At 39.5% G+C, this 13,251-nt stretch overlaps 1 protein-coding gene across 9 annotated transcripts in view; it reads right to left on the reverse strand.

Moving 5' to 3' along the window:
- The window catches only part of SPATA1 (spermatogenesis associated 1), an 89,872-nt gene that overhangs the window by 12,552 nt on the left and 64,069 nt on the right, over window positions 1-13,251 (reverse strand). For all 9 annotated transcript variants that reach the window (XR_007923998.2, XR_007924000.2, XR_007923999.2 and 6 more), the window contains 3 exons: window positions 6,988-7,099; window positions 6,098-6,223; window positions 1,872-2,050 (listed from right to left, as the gene is read on the reverse strand). Coding sequence is in view for 6 of the 9 variants with exons in the window: in XM_051857540.2 (XP_051713500.1) it covers window positions 1,872-2,050; window positions 6,098-6,223; window positions 6,988-7,099 (417 nt within the window). In the remaining 3 variants the exon portion in view is untranslated. The remainder of the gene's footprint in view (window positions 1-1,871; window positions 2,051-6,097; window positions 6,224-6,987; window positions 7,100-13,251) is intronic.

The following is a 13,251-nucleotide window of genomic DNA, read 5'->3' on the forward strand; positions in this document are numbered from 1 at the left end:
CACTACACCACAGCTCCAACCTCAAGGATCATTAGTATTGACAAACCATTACTTAAGCCTATTTGGAGTTTATATTAAATTATCTAAAACAGGCCAGCGCCGCCTGCGGAGCCGGCACACAGGGTTCTAGTCCCAGTCGGGGCGCTGGATTCTGTCCCAGTTGCCCCTCTTCCAGTCCAGCTCTCTGCTGTGGCCTGGGAATGCAGTGGAGGATGACCCAAGTCCTTAGGCCCCTCCCTGCACCCGCATCAGAGACCAGGAGAGGCACCTGGCTCCTGGCTTCAGATCAGCGCGGTGCGCCGGCCGCAGCAGCCATTGGAGGGTGAACCAATGGTAAAGGAAGACCTTTCTCTCTGTCTCTCTCTCTCACTGTCCACTCTGCCTGTCAAAAAATAAAAAAAATAAATTATCTAAAATAGTAAGCTTTTAATATTTCATCATGTCTAAAGTTAAATATTTGCTCTTCATCATAATTAACTTATCTTTAAAATCTTTTGTGGGAGGTCAATCCAACAAAAATCAAGTTATTAAATGGCCTCTAGAATTTTTTATCTGTTGTTTAATTATATTGAATTAATAATAAACTTCATGCTTCGGATCTAAGTTAAGATTATCTCAAGAAAATGTGAACTGGTCAAAATTTCCTATTTTCTTTACACTATCAATAACTGTAGTGGACTGCTGGCCTCCTACTCTATTTTTTAAAAAATTTATTTGACTGGTAGAGTTATAGTGAGAGAGAGAGACAGAGAGAAAGGTCTTCCTTCCATTGGTTCACTCCCCAAATGGCTACAATGGCCAGAGCTGCACCAATCCAAAGCCAGGAGCCAGGTGCTTCTTCCTGGTCTCCCATGCGAGTGCAGGGGCCCAAACACTTGGGCCATCCTCCACTGGCCCCCAGGCCACAGCAGAGAGCTAGACTGGAAGAGGAGCAACCGGGACTATAACCCGGCACCCATATGGGATGCTGGTGCTGCAGACGGAGGATTAACCAAGTGAGCCACGCACTGGCCCCATCTCCTACTCTATTTCATCAGGTATTCACCTTTCCTGTAGTCAGGAAACGTGGCCCCATCCATACTTAAGAGGTAGATGCTGATCAGTCTAAATCAGTTGGTACATAGCATTCCTTGGTAACTATTAATGATCTCAGGGTGGGTCTGGTTGATCCACCGCTAAGCTAAAGAGAAAGATTTGGGGCCGGCGCCGTTAATCCTCCACCTGCAGTGCCGGCATTCCATATGGGCGCCGGGTTCTAGTCCCGGTTGCTCCTCTTCCAGTCCAGCTCTCTGCTGTGGCCCTGGAGGACAGTGGAGGATGGTCCAGCTGCTTGGGCCCCTGCACCCGCATGGGAGACCAGGAAGAAGCACCTGGCTCCTGGCTTTGGATCGGTGCAGTGCCAGCCATGGCAGCCATTTGGGGAGTGAACCAACAGAAGGAAGACCTTTCTCTCTGTCTCTCTCTCACTGTCTGTAACTCTACCTGTCAAATAAATGAAATAAAATAATAAAAAAGAGAAAGATTTATATATTCCATTATTCAGGGAGTGGCTTCCATCTTGTTTTTGAGATATGTAGCCCTACTTGCCTTTGGCAACTCAGTTGCTATTTATTAGAAAAAGAAGTCTTCCAATGAAGCCAACACTAAAAATAATGAGATAACATTGGAAGCACCTAGATTTTTAAGGCTATCATTATTAAGCTGCTGACTGTATCTCCTATCAACCATCCTCCCATTCCATGTCATGAATTTTGTTTAAGCAAGTTGAAGTCCAAGTTTCATTATCTGCAGCCTAAAACCTCTAAATACTGACAATTATAACACATGCATTTTTGAATAGAATAATTGTACAGGGACATATTTGGTAATACTTTAGAGTCTGTAATGTTTGCCAGATTTTTTGGTCTCATCTTGATCTCCCTGGCTTCAAGTTGCATCATCAATTTTTTATAGTAAAGTTCCAAATCTTCTCGAAGTTTTGTTAAGACCTCCTCCAATGATGCTGTCACTTTCTTAGTTTCAAGGTATTTTTTCTTCCAACTATCACAGGCTACAAAAAAAGCAAAGGCTAGGTTTAATATGGTTAAAGGATTAAATTTTTCAGCTTGCAAACAGATAATGTGTATTTAAATCATTTTCCTCCCCTTCTCTTCTCCCTCCCTTATATTCTGAGGACATTAGAGCTAAGAGAGAAATATTTGTTGGACAGAAAAAGAAATTGCCTAGTAATACAGTAAAAAAGTGATACATTCAGAGGACACAAACACATTTTCCTTTAAACATGTGATCGAGTCTGAAAAGTCTTTGTTAAAAAAAAATACTTTGGTGGGCATTTAGTCATGGAGATGGCAGTTAAGATGCCTGTGTTTGATTCTGGTTCTGCTCCTGATTCCAGTTTCCTGCTAATGTAGATTCTGGGAGGCAGTGGCTGGTGGCTTAAGTAACTGAGTTTCTGCCACCCACATTGGAGACCTGGATTGGGTTCCTGGCTCCTGGTTTTGGCCCTGGTCTAGCCCTTTGCTGGTATTTGTGAAGTGAACCAGCAGATGGAATCACCTTCTCTGTCTCTCTTTCTCAAAAACAAAATTAAACATAAACAAATACCAAACTAGCTAAAACTAAATTTTAAAAAACTATATTTAAAACTATTATATATAATATATATTAAAAACTATATTTATTTTATTTTTGCATAATCTTTTTTGTAATAATTATCTATATAATTAAAACTGCACAAGTAGAAGACATAATATATTTTAAAAGATTGTTCTGGGGCAAGTGCTGTGGCGTATTATGTAATCCTCTGCCTGTGGTGCTGATATCCCATATGGACACCGGTTTGAGTCCCAGATGCTCCACTTCTGATCCAGCTCTCTGCTATGGCCTGGGAAAGCAGTGGAAGATGGCCCAAGTCCTTGGGCTCCTGCACCTGTGTGGGAGACCTGGAGGAGGCTCCTGACTCCTGGCTTCGGATCAGCACAGCTCTGGCCATTGCGGCCACCTGGGGAGTGAATCAGTGGATGGAAGACCCCCCCCCCCCCAGCCTCTGCCTCTCTGTGACTCTGCCTTTCAAATAAATAGATAAATCTTTAAAAAAAAAAAGATTGTTCTTTTTTTTAGCTCTCATAATCAATGTTTTGTGAAATCTGCTGATTCATTATTTATCAGAATTATTCCAAATATTTCCCCCAAATTCTATAATATGTCAGAGTTTCTTAATTCTGGAACCCTTGTTTGATAATTTTTTTTTTTTTTTTGACAGGAAGAGTGGACAGTGAGAGAGAGAGACAGAGAGAAAGGTCTTCCTTTGCAGTTGGTTCACCCTCCAATGGCCACTGCGACCGGCGCGCTGCGGCCGGCGCACGGCGCTGATCCAATGGCAGGAGCCGGGTGCTTCTCCTGGTCTCCCATGGGGTGCAGGGCCCGAGCATTTGGGCCATCCTCCACTGCACTCCCTGGCCACAGCAGAGAGCTGGCCTGGAAGAGGAGCAACCGGGACAGAATCCGGTGTGCTGGCGCCGCAAGGCGGAGGATTAGCCTAGTGAGCCGTGGTGCCGGCCTCCTTGTTTGATAATAGAAATTAAACACATCCAGTTTAGGAAATTACTTTGACACCAGATTCTAAGTAAAAATGTAAAACAGAACTATAAACTATATGCTATTTTACTAGAATATACTATGCTTATTTCTTTCAGAATATCATGGGAATGAATACCCCAAATCTGAAAGTTCTACATTATAAGGTGATCTGATGAAAATTATATAGTCATTTGGAACTTCAGCTCTAGATTTTAGCTATTTATTTCCCCCATGCTCTCTTATGCAATTCCTCAGCAACTTCTGGTACTACAGCCTAAATACTTTTTTTTTTTTTTTATTTGATAGGCAGAGTTAAACAGTGAGAGAGACAGAAAGAAAGGTCTTCCTTCCGTTGTTTCACTCCCCAAATGGCCGCCACGGTTGGTTCTGTGCCGATCCGAAGCCAGGAGCCAGGTGCTTCTTCCTGGTCTCCCATGCGGGTGCAGGGGCCCAAGCAGCTGGACCATCCTCCACTGCACTCCCGGGCCACAGCAGAGAGCTGGACTGGAAGAGGAGCAACCGGGACTAGAACCCGGCGCCCATATGGAATGCTGGCGCCGCAGGCAGAGGATTTACCAAGTGAGCCACGGCGCCAGCCCCAAGCCTAAATACTTTCAACATACGATATATTCTACCTTCTTCAGTGCTGTCTCCAGTCAATCCCTCTCATCTTTTATAAAATAAAGAAAAAATTGTATTGCTTTTCTAACTGGTATCTTTGCATCCACCATTGCCCCTCTAAATGCTATTCCATACAGTAGTCACTTCTGAAATTTCTGAAATATTTTTCAAATCATGTCAATCCTTAGCTTAAAATCCTCTAATGGCTTCCACCATATTTGGAATAAAATCCTAACTCCTTGACTTGGCCTGTGTGTTCCTGGTCTACCTTTGTGATTTTATCTCCTACATTCCTCTGTATTTATCACGCTTCAGCCATACTGGCCTTATTTCAGGCCCTTAATACTCTAAAGGTCATTCTATCGCCAGATCCTGATCATTACAGTCCTTTCTGTTCAGACTGCTTTATATCATTCTACTTACCTGTCTCCTTATTAATACGATTTTAATGGTATCTCCTTAGAGAAGCCTGCCTGGAATCCTAGCTAAAGCACTTCCTGCCCTGCCCCTTTACTCTTTGCTCTTCTTAGTTGGTGTCTCACTCTGATCAGTAACTGATACGGTCTTATTTGTTTCTTGTCTGTCTCTTCTCACTGGAAAACCAGCTCCCTACATGTCTTGTTCATTGCTGCATCCTCAGCAACTGAAACAATGTCTGGCACAGAGTAGGCTCAACAAATATTTTATGGCTAATACATGCTTTCTATCTTGAACCACTCCTGTTAAAATAGAAAGTGACTCATCATTCCCATTTTATAAACAGAAAGAGTGAGGCACAAGAAGGAGAAATAACCTGCGTAAGTAAAAGACTTATTTGGTATTAGAATCCAGGCCTTGAGATTTCTACTTCACTGTTCCAATTTGTCTGATAAAATCACTCTTTTAACATTACCACAAGGCTGGCCACTGCCACCATTTCTAAGATAACATTTTAACAATATAAGGCAAAATATCCAGAAATATTTCCTGACATTGTCTATAACCTTCAGTCAGCACAAAAACAATAATTTTGCTGTAAACTGAGAATCCTAAAACTAGTTAAATGCCGTATATTCCTTTTATCCTCATAATCCTAATATACAACCCAAAATGCTGGCCTCCCAAATAATTTAAATCTCTCAAACCATTATTCTATACTTTTTTCATCCTGGTTCATCTTTCCATTTTCACCAGTCCTAATAACTCAGTTTCCAATCATATTGCAAGAAGACTTAACTTTTCCTAATTTCCCTCATTCATTCACTTTAGTAAGGCAGACACACACATACACACACACCAGGAAAACCAAACACCTAGGGGAGTCCTGGGGACTCAGCAAAGCCTTCTACAACAAGTGCTATCTAAGCTGACAGCCAGGTGAACAAAAAGGAAGAGGGTAGGATGAAGTACATGTTGAAGGGAAAAGAATGCCTGAAGGCCTGGAGTCCAGAAGCATACTCAACACTTTTCCTGAAGCCCTCTCTTCATCTCTTAATCTAATTTAGGTGTTCTTTCTTTGTATTCCCAGCCATAGAGTTGTATGATTCCTCTATCATAACATTCATTGGGATCTATAATTAATTGTTTTGAGTAAATTAATTACTTTTATTTATTTGAGAGAGAGAGAGAGACAAAAGTAGTGAGAGAGAGTTTTCTTACTCTGTTGGTTCATTCCTCAAAAGCCTACAACAGCCAGATTGGCCAAAGCCTGAGCAGTCCTAAGGAGCCTTCCACATGGGTGACAGGGACCCATGTACTTAAACTATCAACCACTGCCTCCCAGGGTGAACATCTACAGGAAGTTGGAATCAGAAGTGGATCTAGGAGTTGAACATTAAGACAGCAAATATTAATTATAACTGTATTAATATTCCAAAATTAATTCTGCAAAACTTCAGAAGTATGTAATAAACTATACCATGATAGCGCTTCAATTTGTTCTGTTCAAATAGCTTTTCAACTTTTTTTAATAGTACTTCTCTAATTCTTTCCAGATGTCTTCTTTCTTCCTTTACTTGTTTCATTTGCTCAATAATCTTCTCTCCTAAAGAGATTATAACCCATATTCATCAATGTCTAAAAGCACAAAAGGGTTCATATTTTAAAAGATGGAGTGTAAAACTTAAGTGTCTAAAAGAACAAAAATAAAATTTGCCCCAAACTCGTATTTTTCTTGCTGCATTTACCAATATGGAAAATGTAGAGGAGTAATTTCAGCTTCAAAGAGTGATACACAGGAGATTTATAAAATAGTACATTTTTTGCATTTACATATATGATTAGAAACTAGGTAAAGCTCAGATAGTTATGCTTATGCTTTTTTGGTTTAATTATTTTGGCAAATTTATCTTGGATCCAAAGTTGCTGAACTTACATTTTCCATGGAAAATTAGGGTATATTTTTAAAATGAAATATTAGTGACTACACAATGCAGCAGTCAACATAAAATTAATATCAGTTTTCAATACAGTAAAAGATATGCGTGTACTTTAAAAAGTTTGTTGAAATGGAATTAAAGATAAATTCATTTTAGTACCAGAAATTTTTTTTAAACCATGCAGTTTTTGTACAATACTACCTCTCATGAACTTTTTGAATACCGCTTGCCTATAATAAATTTTAACATTGTAAGTGTACAATTCAGTGACATTAAGTACATTCACACTGCTGCACAATCATCACCACCATATATCTCCAGAACTTTTTAATCTTCCCATCCTGAAACTCTGTATGTATAAAATAATGACTATCCAGTAACATACTTTACTTCACAGAATCATCTGTACTTAAAGTGTGACAATACTTACTCTCAATCTGTAAAAAAGAGGGATCAGTTATTTCTGAAGAAAGAACAGGATGACAAGGAAGTGAAGGAAAATCAGTAAGATCTGGTAGGGTGATACACTCTTTTTCACCTGTCTGTAAGAAAACATGAAAATCACGTCTTTTTTTCACCTCTCTGTATTTGATGATACATATGAACAATGCATTATTTTACTTATAGGGAGATGAACTCCCAATTCTGTATTCATAGCTACAGATTCTCTCTCATGCTCCAGACCCTCCACTCCACCGTAACTTGGACATTATATTATTTTCTTTTCAAACATAATTTCCTGACAAGATTTCTGGTCTCAGTCACTTGTTATAACTTTTCAAAGTTTTCTAGGGTAACTACTGATTTTTTTCATGTTTAGTCAATTGTGATAACTTACAGTTGTTTAGAAAACTGATTATTTTATCACTTTCAAAATTCTAGCAGTTTTACATTTTATTCTCATATATTATCTTACCTGTGTTTGTGTTTATATTGCCTTAATCTTTTCTAATTTTTGTGTTTTTATTATTTAACAAATATTTTCTCTAATTTACATATTTTGTCCATTTGAAAGACAGAGAGGCAGAGAGAGAGATAGAGAGAGGGACAAAGAGAGAGAGACATCTATCTCCTGGTTCATTTCCCAAGTGCTGGCAAATTACCAGGAACTCAATCCAGGTCCCCAAGTGGATGCCAGGGACTCAACTACCTGTTTTATCACCTGCTGCCTCCCAGAGTGTGCATTAGCAGGATACTGGAATGGAGAGCAGAGCAGGGACCCTGGGAGAACTGGATTGTGGGAGGGACGTGAGGAAGCAAGGGGGAAAAAAAGAAGGGAGGGAGACAGGAAGGGAGTGAGGGATAAAGGAAGGGAGGGAGGGAGGGAAGGAGGGAAACTGCATTTCACTACAGCAACAGAAGAGGGTGCTCCTGCTCTAAGAAACACCAAAACACTCCATATTTCTCAACAACAAAAATAAGTAAACACAAAGTCTATAAAATAATCAAGCATCCACACAGTTATTTATGAATAAAATCTCAACTCTGAGAGCTGAAAACAAGACAAAACAGAATTATGAAGCAGAGAACTTAACAATGATCCAAAAATAGATTAAATATAATTATGCAAGCATTTGTAGATATTATCAAACACCATAAAATAGACATTTAAAAGCTTGAATGAAAATGTAAAACAGAGGCCAGCATTGTGGTGTAGTGGATTAAGCCACCGCCTGTGATGCCAGTATCCCATATGGGTGCCGGTTTGAGTCCTGGCTACTTCACCTCCAGTCCAGCTCCCTGCTAATATGCCTAGAAAAGCAGCAAAGGATATCCCAAGTGCTTGGGCCCCTGCACCCACTTGGGAGACTTGGAAGAAGCTTCTGGCTCCTGCCAGGCCTAACCCCTGATGTTGCAGTCATCTGGGGAGTGAGCCAGCAGATGGAAGACTTGTTTTTCTTTCTTTATCTTTCTCTCTGTAATTCTTTCAATTAAATAAAGAAATAGATACTCAAAAAAGAATGGAAAAACAAGTGGAAGATGTGAAATCTAAGTTGGCCAAATACAAGAAAGAAATTAAGAAAAAATCAAAATTGTCTCAAAATTGAGTAAATTCACAGGTATCCAAGAGGGAACAGACATGACCAAAAATACAGTAAAGATAACAAGAGGAGAAATAAAAGGAGCCAAGAAAAGGAAACATAAAGAAAATAATAAAATGGTGCAGAAAGAACATGATACAAAAGGCAAAGAAGATCTAAGATAAATTGTGGTCCTTGTAAAAAGATAGATCTATTTAAAGTTATAATTTTAAAAACATTATTGAAATAAAGTAAATCTTAGGGTTGGAGCTGTGGCGTAGCAGGTAAAGCTGGCATCCCATATAGGCGCTTGCCTTATTCTGGCTGCTCCACTTCCCACTCAGCTTCCTAATGGCCTGTGGAAAGCAGACTCTCCATTCCATTATAACTTGCACATTATATAATGCACCCCTGCTCATATGAGATACCTGGATGAAGCTCCTGGCTCAGGCCTGACCCAGTGCTGGTCATTGCAGCCATTTGGGGAGGGAACCAGTAGGTGAAGATCTCTCTCTCTTTCTCTCTGCAACTCTAACTTTCAAAATAAATAACTTTAAAATGAGAGAGAGAGAGAGAGAGAAATAAAGAGAGAGAGAAAGAAGGAAGAATGAAAATAAGCCCTGAATTTTATACTGAAAAAGGCCCACTATGTACCTAGAAAAAAAAAAAAACAAACCTAGAATTCTCAACTGAGAGATAGCCAGGTAAATATAGTGAAGAAATCCTCTGGATTTCCAGGCCAAAAAATACCCAAATCAGTTTACAAAGAAAAAGAAATCAGGTTGGTATCACACTTCTAAATAATAATATATAAATCAAGAAATCATAGAGCGACATTTTAAGGAGACTCAAGGGAATTGAGCAAAGGATTTTACAGTCAATCAAATTATCCCTTAATTATCAAGGTTCAAGAGAAGGGATCAGCAATCCTCTATAAAGGGCCAGAGAGTAAATAAATATGCACAGGCCACATATAGCCTCAGCCATACAGTCTTCCTTTTATCTTTGTCATCATTCTCTAAAAATGTAAAAACACTCTTAGCTAGCAAGCCTTATTAAAGAGGCTGTATGCCTTAGTTTGCTCATTCCTGCTCCAGGGAGTTTTAAATGTGCTGGAACTAAAGCAATAATGTACTCAGGAACTTTTCCTACTACAAGTTGTAGTTCAACCAAGACACGATGGAAAAATTTTGGTTGCCCTAAATATAAGATATAGAAGACAGAGCACAATTTTCAATAGAACAAATCAAAACCAAAGCATAATTTTTAAATATATTTAGTCAAACACTTTTGATACTTTTCTCCTTTTGATACTCCTTGAATTATTTTCTTAATTTATTTTGCAAACTGCTCATTATAAAAATTTACTTATTTATTTGAAAGGCAGAGTTACACAGAGAGAGAGAGAGAGAGAGAGAGAGAGAGATCTTTCAGGTTCACTCCACAGATGGTCGCAACAGCCACAGCTAGGACAGGCTGAAGCGGGGAGCCAGGAGATTCATTTGGGTCTCCCACATGAGTACAAGGGCCCCTTGGGTCATCCTCTGCTGCTTTCCTAGGTTCATTAGAAGGGAGTTGGGTGGAAAGTGGAACAGCCGGGACATGAACTAGCACCCATATGGGATACTCATGTTGCAGAAGGCAGATTAACCCGCTTTACCACAACACTGGCCTCTCCAAAGCATAATTTTTAAAAAAAGAAAACAAAAGACCAAGAACACTGGCACAAATGTATTATTAGAAAAGTAAACACTACAATAAAGATACAAAACTTCCTAAATAGCAGATAGAAAAAAAGCATAGTAAAAGATACACAGTAACTATAACAACAAATAAAATGACAAATCTATGACCAAACATATCAGTCCCATCAATAATGTAAATGGAAACATACATCTCTTCAATAAAAAATATTTTTCAACTGGGTCACAAAGCAAAACCTGACTTTAGGCTGTACATAAAATACATTCCTAAAATGAAATGATTCAGAAAAGCTGACAAAAAGGAGTAAGTTGATGAATGGAGCTACACCAACTAAACAAGGAAAACGAAACTTGGGTGTCTTGATATGCATTAGGAAGAATTGAGGCCAAAAATTATAGCACTAAAGGAGCCAAAGAAGGACACTTCGTAATGCAAATGCAGTAATATTCACACAAAAACAACTTTAGGCTAAATAATACAGATAAACGTACCTAAGAAAGCACAGAAGATACAAGGATAAATAGTAACACACTAATCAAAGGAGATTTTAACATACTGTTCTAAATCTAAAACATAGAAAGAGAATGTGGAAAGAGTTAAATAGGGGCATGGGATATTGAAACAATGTATTCACCAAGGTAGACAACAGATAAATCATAAAGTGGGAGAAGATAATTGCAACACCCAGAAGCATCAAAGGACTATCTCCCAGAATGTAAAATATCCCTACTTAATCAGAAATAAATGGCAGATAACCCAATAGACATACTTGAACAACTAATTTTTAAGACTATAAAAGTGTGATCAATGAAATATGAAAGCATGATGAACTTTGTGGATAATCACAGTGAAATAATGTTAAGCAGCCACCAGACTGCCACCAGTTTTAAAGTGTGAAGGCAGCATGTTTTATTGAGGATGTAGAAAAACAGGAAATCTTTTGGATTCCTAGGGGGGGTGTTCATTTGTACAAGCATCTTAGAACACAATTTAATGTAACTTAATTAAACAACAGATAGCCATTTTCAAAAACTCTAGACACAATACATTCCTCTCCTGTTTGTGTGCACTGTTTGTAAGAGGTAAAGGTTAGAAATGATACAAATATCCATCAACAACTGAACAACAAACCTGCTGGAGATTTCATGCCTTTGAGGCAGAACCCAAGGGCCATGAGTGGTAATTCTCCTACCAGGGCTTGTACAGACTCCATTAGCTTGTAACCATGGAAAAGGTAATATAACTTTCTGTGTTTTAGTTTTCTCATCTGAGGAGGAGGATAATAGTACCTCCTCAGAGTGTTGTGGAATTAAATGAGATAACATATGTGAAGCACCTAGGACACAGGTGCTCAATACATGCTATCTAATTGCTGCTTTATTATGATGATGTTAGATATTTATTTCAGTGGTTCAAAGCATGAACTCTGGAGCCAGTTCAGACCATTAGGATCAAATTCGAGCACCAGGATCTTCCACCTACAGGTATGACCTGGGTAGTTTTTTCACCTTTAAATGAGGATGATAACCATACCTGCCTTATAAGCTTTTTGTGAGGATTAAATGAATCAATATGTGTAAAATACTTAAAAGAGTGCCTGGCAGTTGTTGTTTATTATTGGTATCATTAAAACCAATTCATCTTACAAATATTTTACAAATTCTTAAAATTTCTCCATTATTTCTAAGAACACACTGGATGATGCTGACATTGTGGCATAGTGGGGTAAGCTGCCACCTGGCATCCTAAGAGTGCTGATTCTTACCTGGCTGCTCCACTTCCAATCCAGCTCCCTGCTAACATGCCTGAGAAAGCATCAGCAGATGCCCCAAGTACTTAGAACCCTGAACCCACATGGGAGACTCGAATGGAGTTCCAGCCTCCTGGCTTCAGCATGGCCCAACCCTGGCTGGCACTCTGCAGAGTGAACCAGCAGATCAAAGATCTCTTTTCCGCTCTCTCTCTCTCTCTTTCTCTATCTCTGCCTTTCAACATCTTTAAAAAAAATTAGAGGCCAGCACACTCAAGTCCCAGTTACTCCACTTCTGATCCAGCTCCCTACTAACGTACTTGGGAAAGCAGCAGAAGAGGGCCCAAGTTTTGGGGCCCCTGAACCCATATGGGAGACCCAGATGAAGTGTCTGAATCCTGGCTTTGACCTGGCCCAGCCTTGGCTGATGTGGTCATTTGGGGAGTGAACCAGCAGATGGAAGTGCTCTTTCTCTCTCTGTAACACTTTCAAGAAGATAAATCTTAAAAAAAATTCATACTGGGGCTGGCACTGTGGTGTAGTAGGCTAAGCCTCCACATGCAGCATTGGCATCCCATATGGGCACTGGTTCATGTCTCAGCTGCTCCTCTTCTGCTGTGGCTTAGGAAAGCAGTGGAAGATGGCTCAAGTGCTTGTGCCCCCTGTACCCACATGGAAGACCCAGAAGAAGCTCCTGGTTCCTGGCTTCAGATCAGCTAGGCTCCAGCTGCTGTGGCCATTCAGGGAGTGAACAAGTGGATGGAAGACCTTTCTCTGTCTCTCTCTCTGTTTGTAACTCTACCTCTCAAATAAATAAATAAAATCTTAGAAAAAATTCATACTAAGAAGTACAGAAACTTCTCAATTTGATGCAATCCCAAATGTTAATTTTTGTTTTGACTGCCTGTGCTTCTGGGGTTTTTCCAAGAAGTCTTTGCTGGTACCTATATCTTGCAGGGTTTCTCCAATGCTCTCTAATAATTTGATGGTGTCGGTCATAGATTTAAGTCTTTAATCCACGTTGAGTGAATGTTTGTGTAAGGTGAAAGGTAGGGGTCTTGCTTCATGATTCTGCAATTTTCCCAGCACCATTTATTGAATAGACTGTCCTTGCTCCAGGGATTGGCTTTGGATCCTTGATCAAGTACAGGTTGGCTGTAGATGTTTGGATTGATTTCTGGTGTTTCTATTCTGTTTCATTGGTCTATCCATCTGTTTC

This window comes from Oryctolagus cuniculus, chromosome 7 (genome assembly GCF_964237555.1).
Source record: "Oryctolagus cuniculus chromosome 7, mOryCun1.1, whole genome shotgun sequence".
NCBI lineage: Eukaryota > Metazoa > Chordata > Mammalia > Lagomorpha > Leporidae > Oryctolagus > Oryctolagus cuniculus.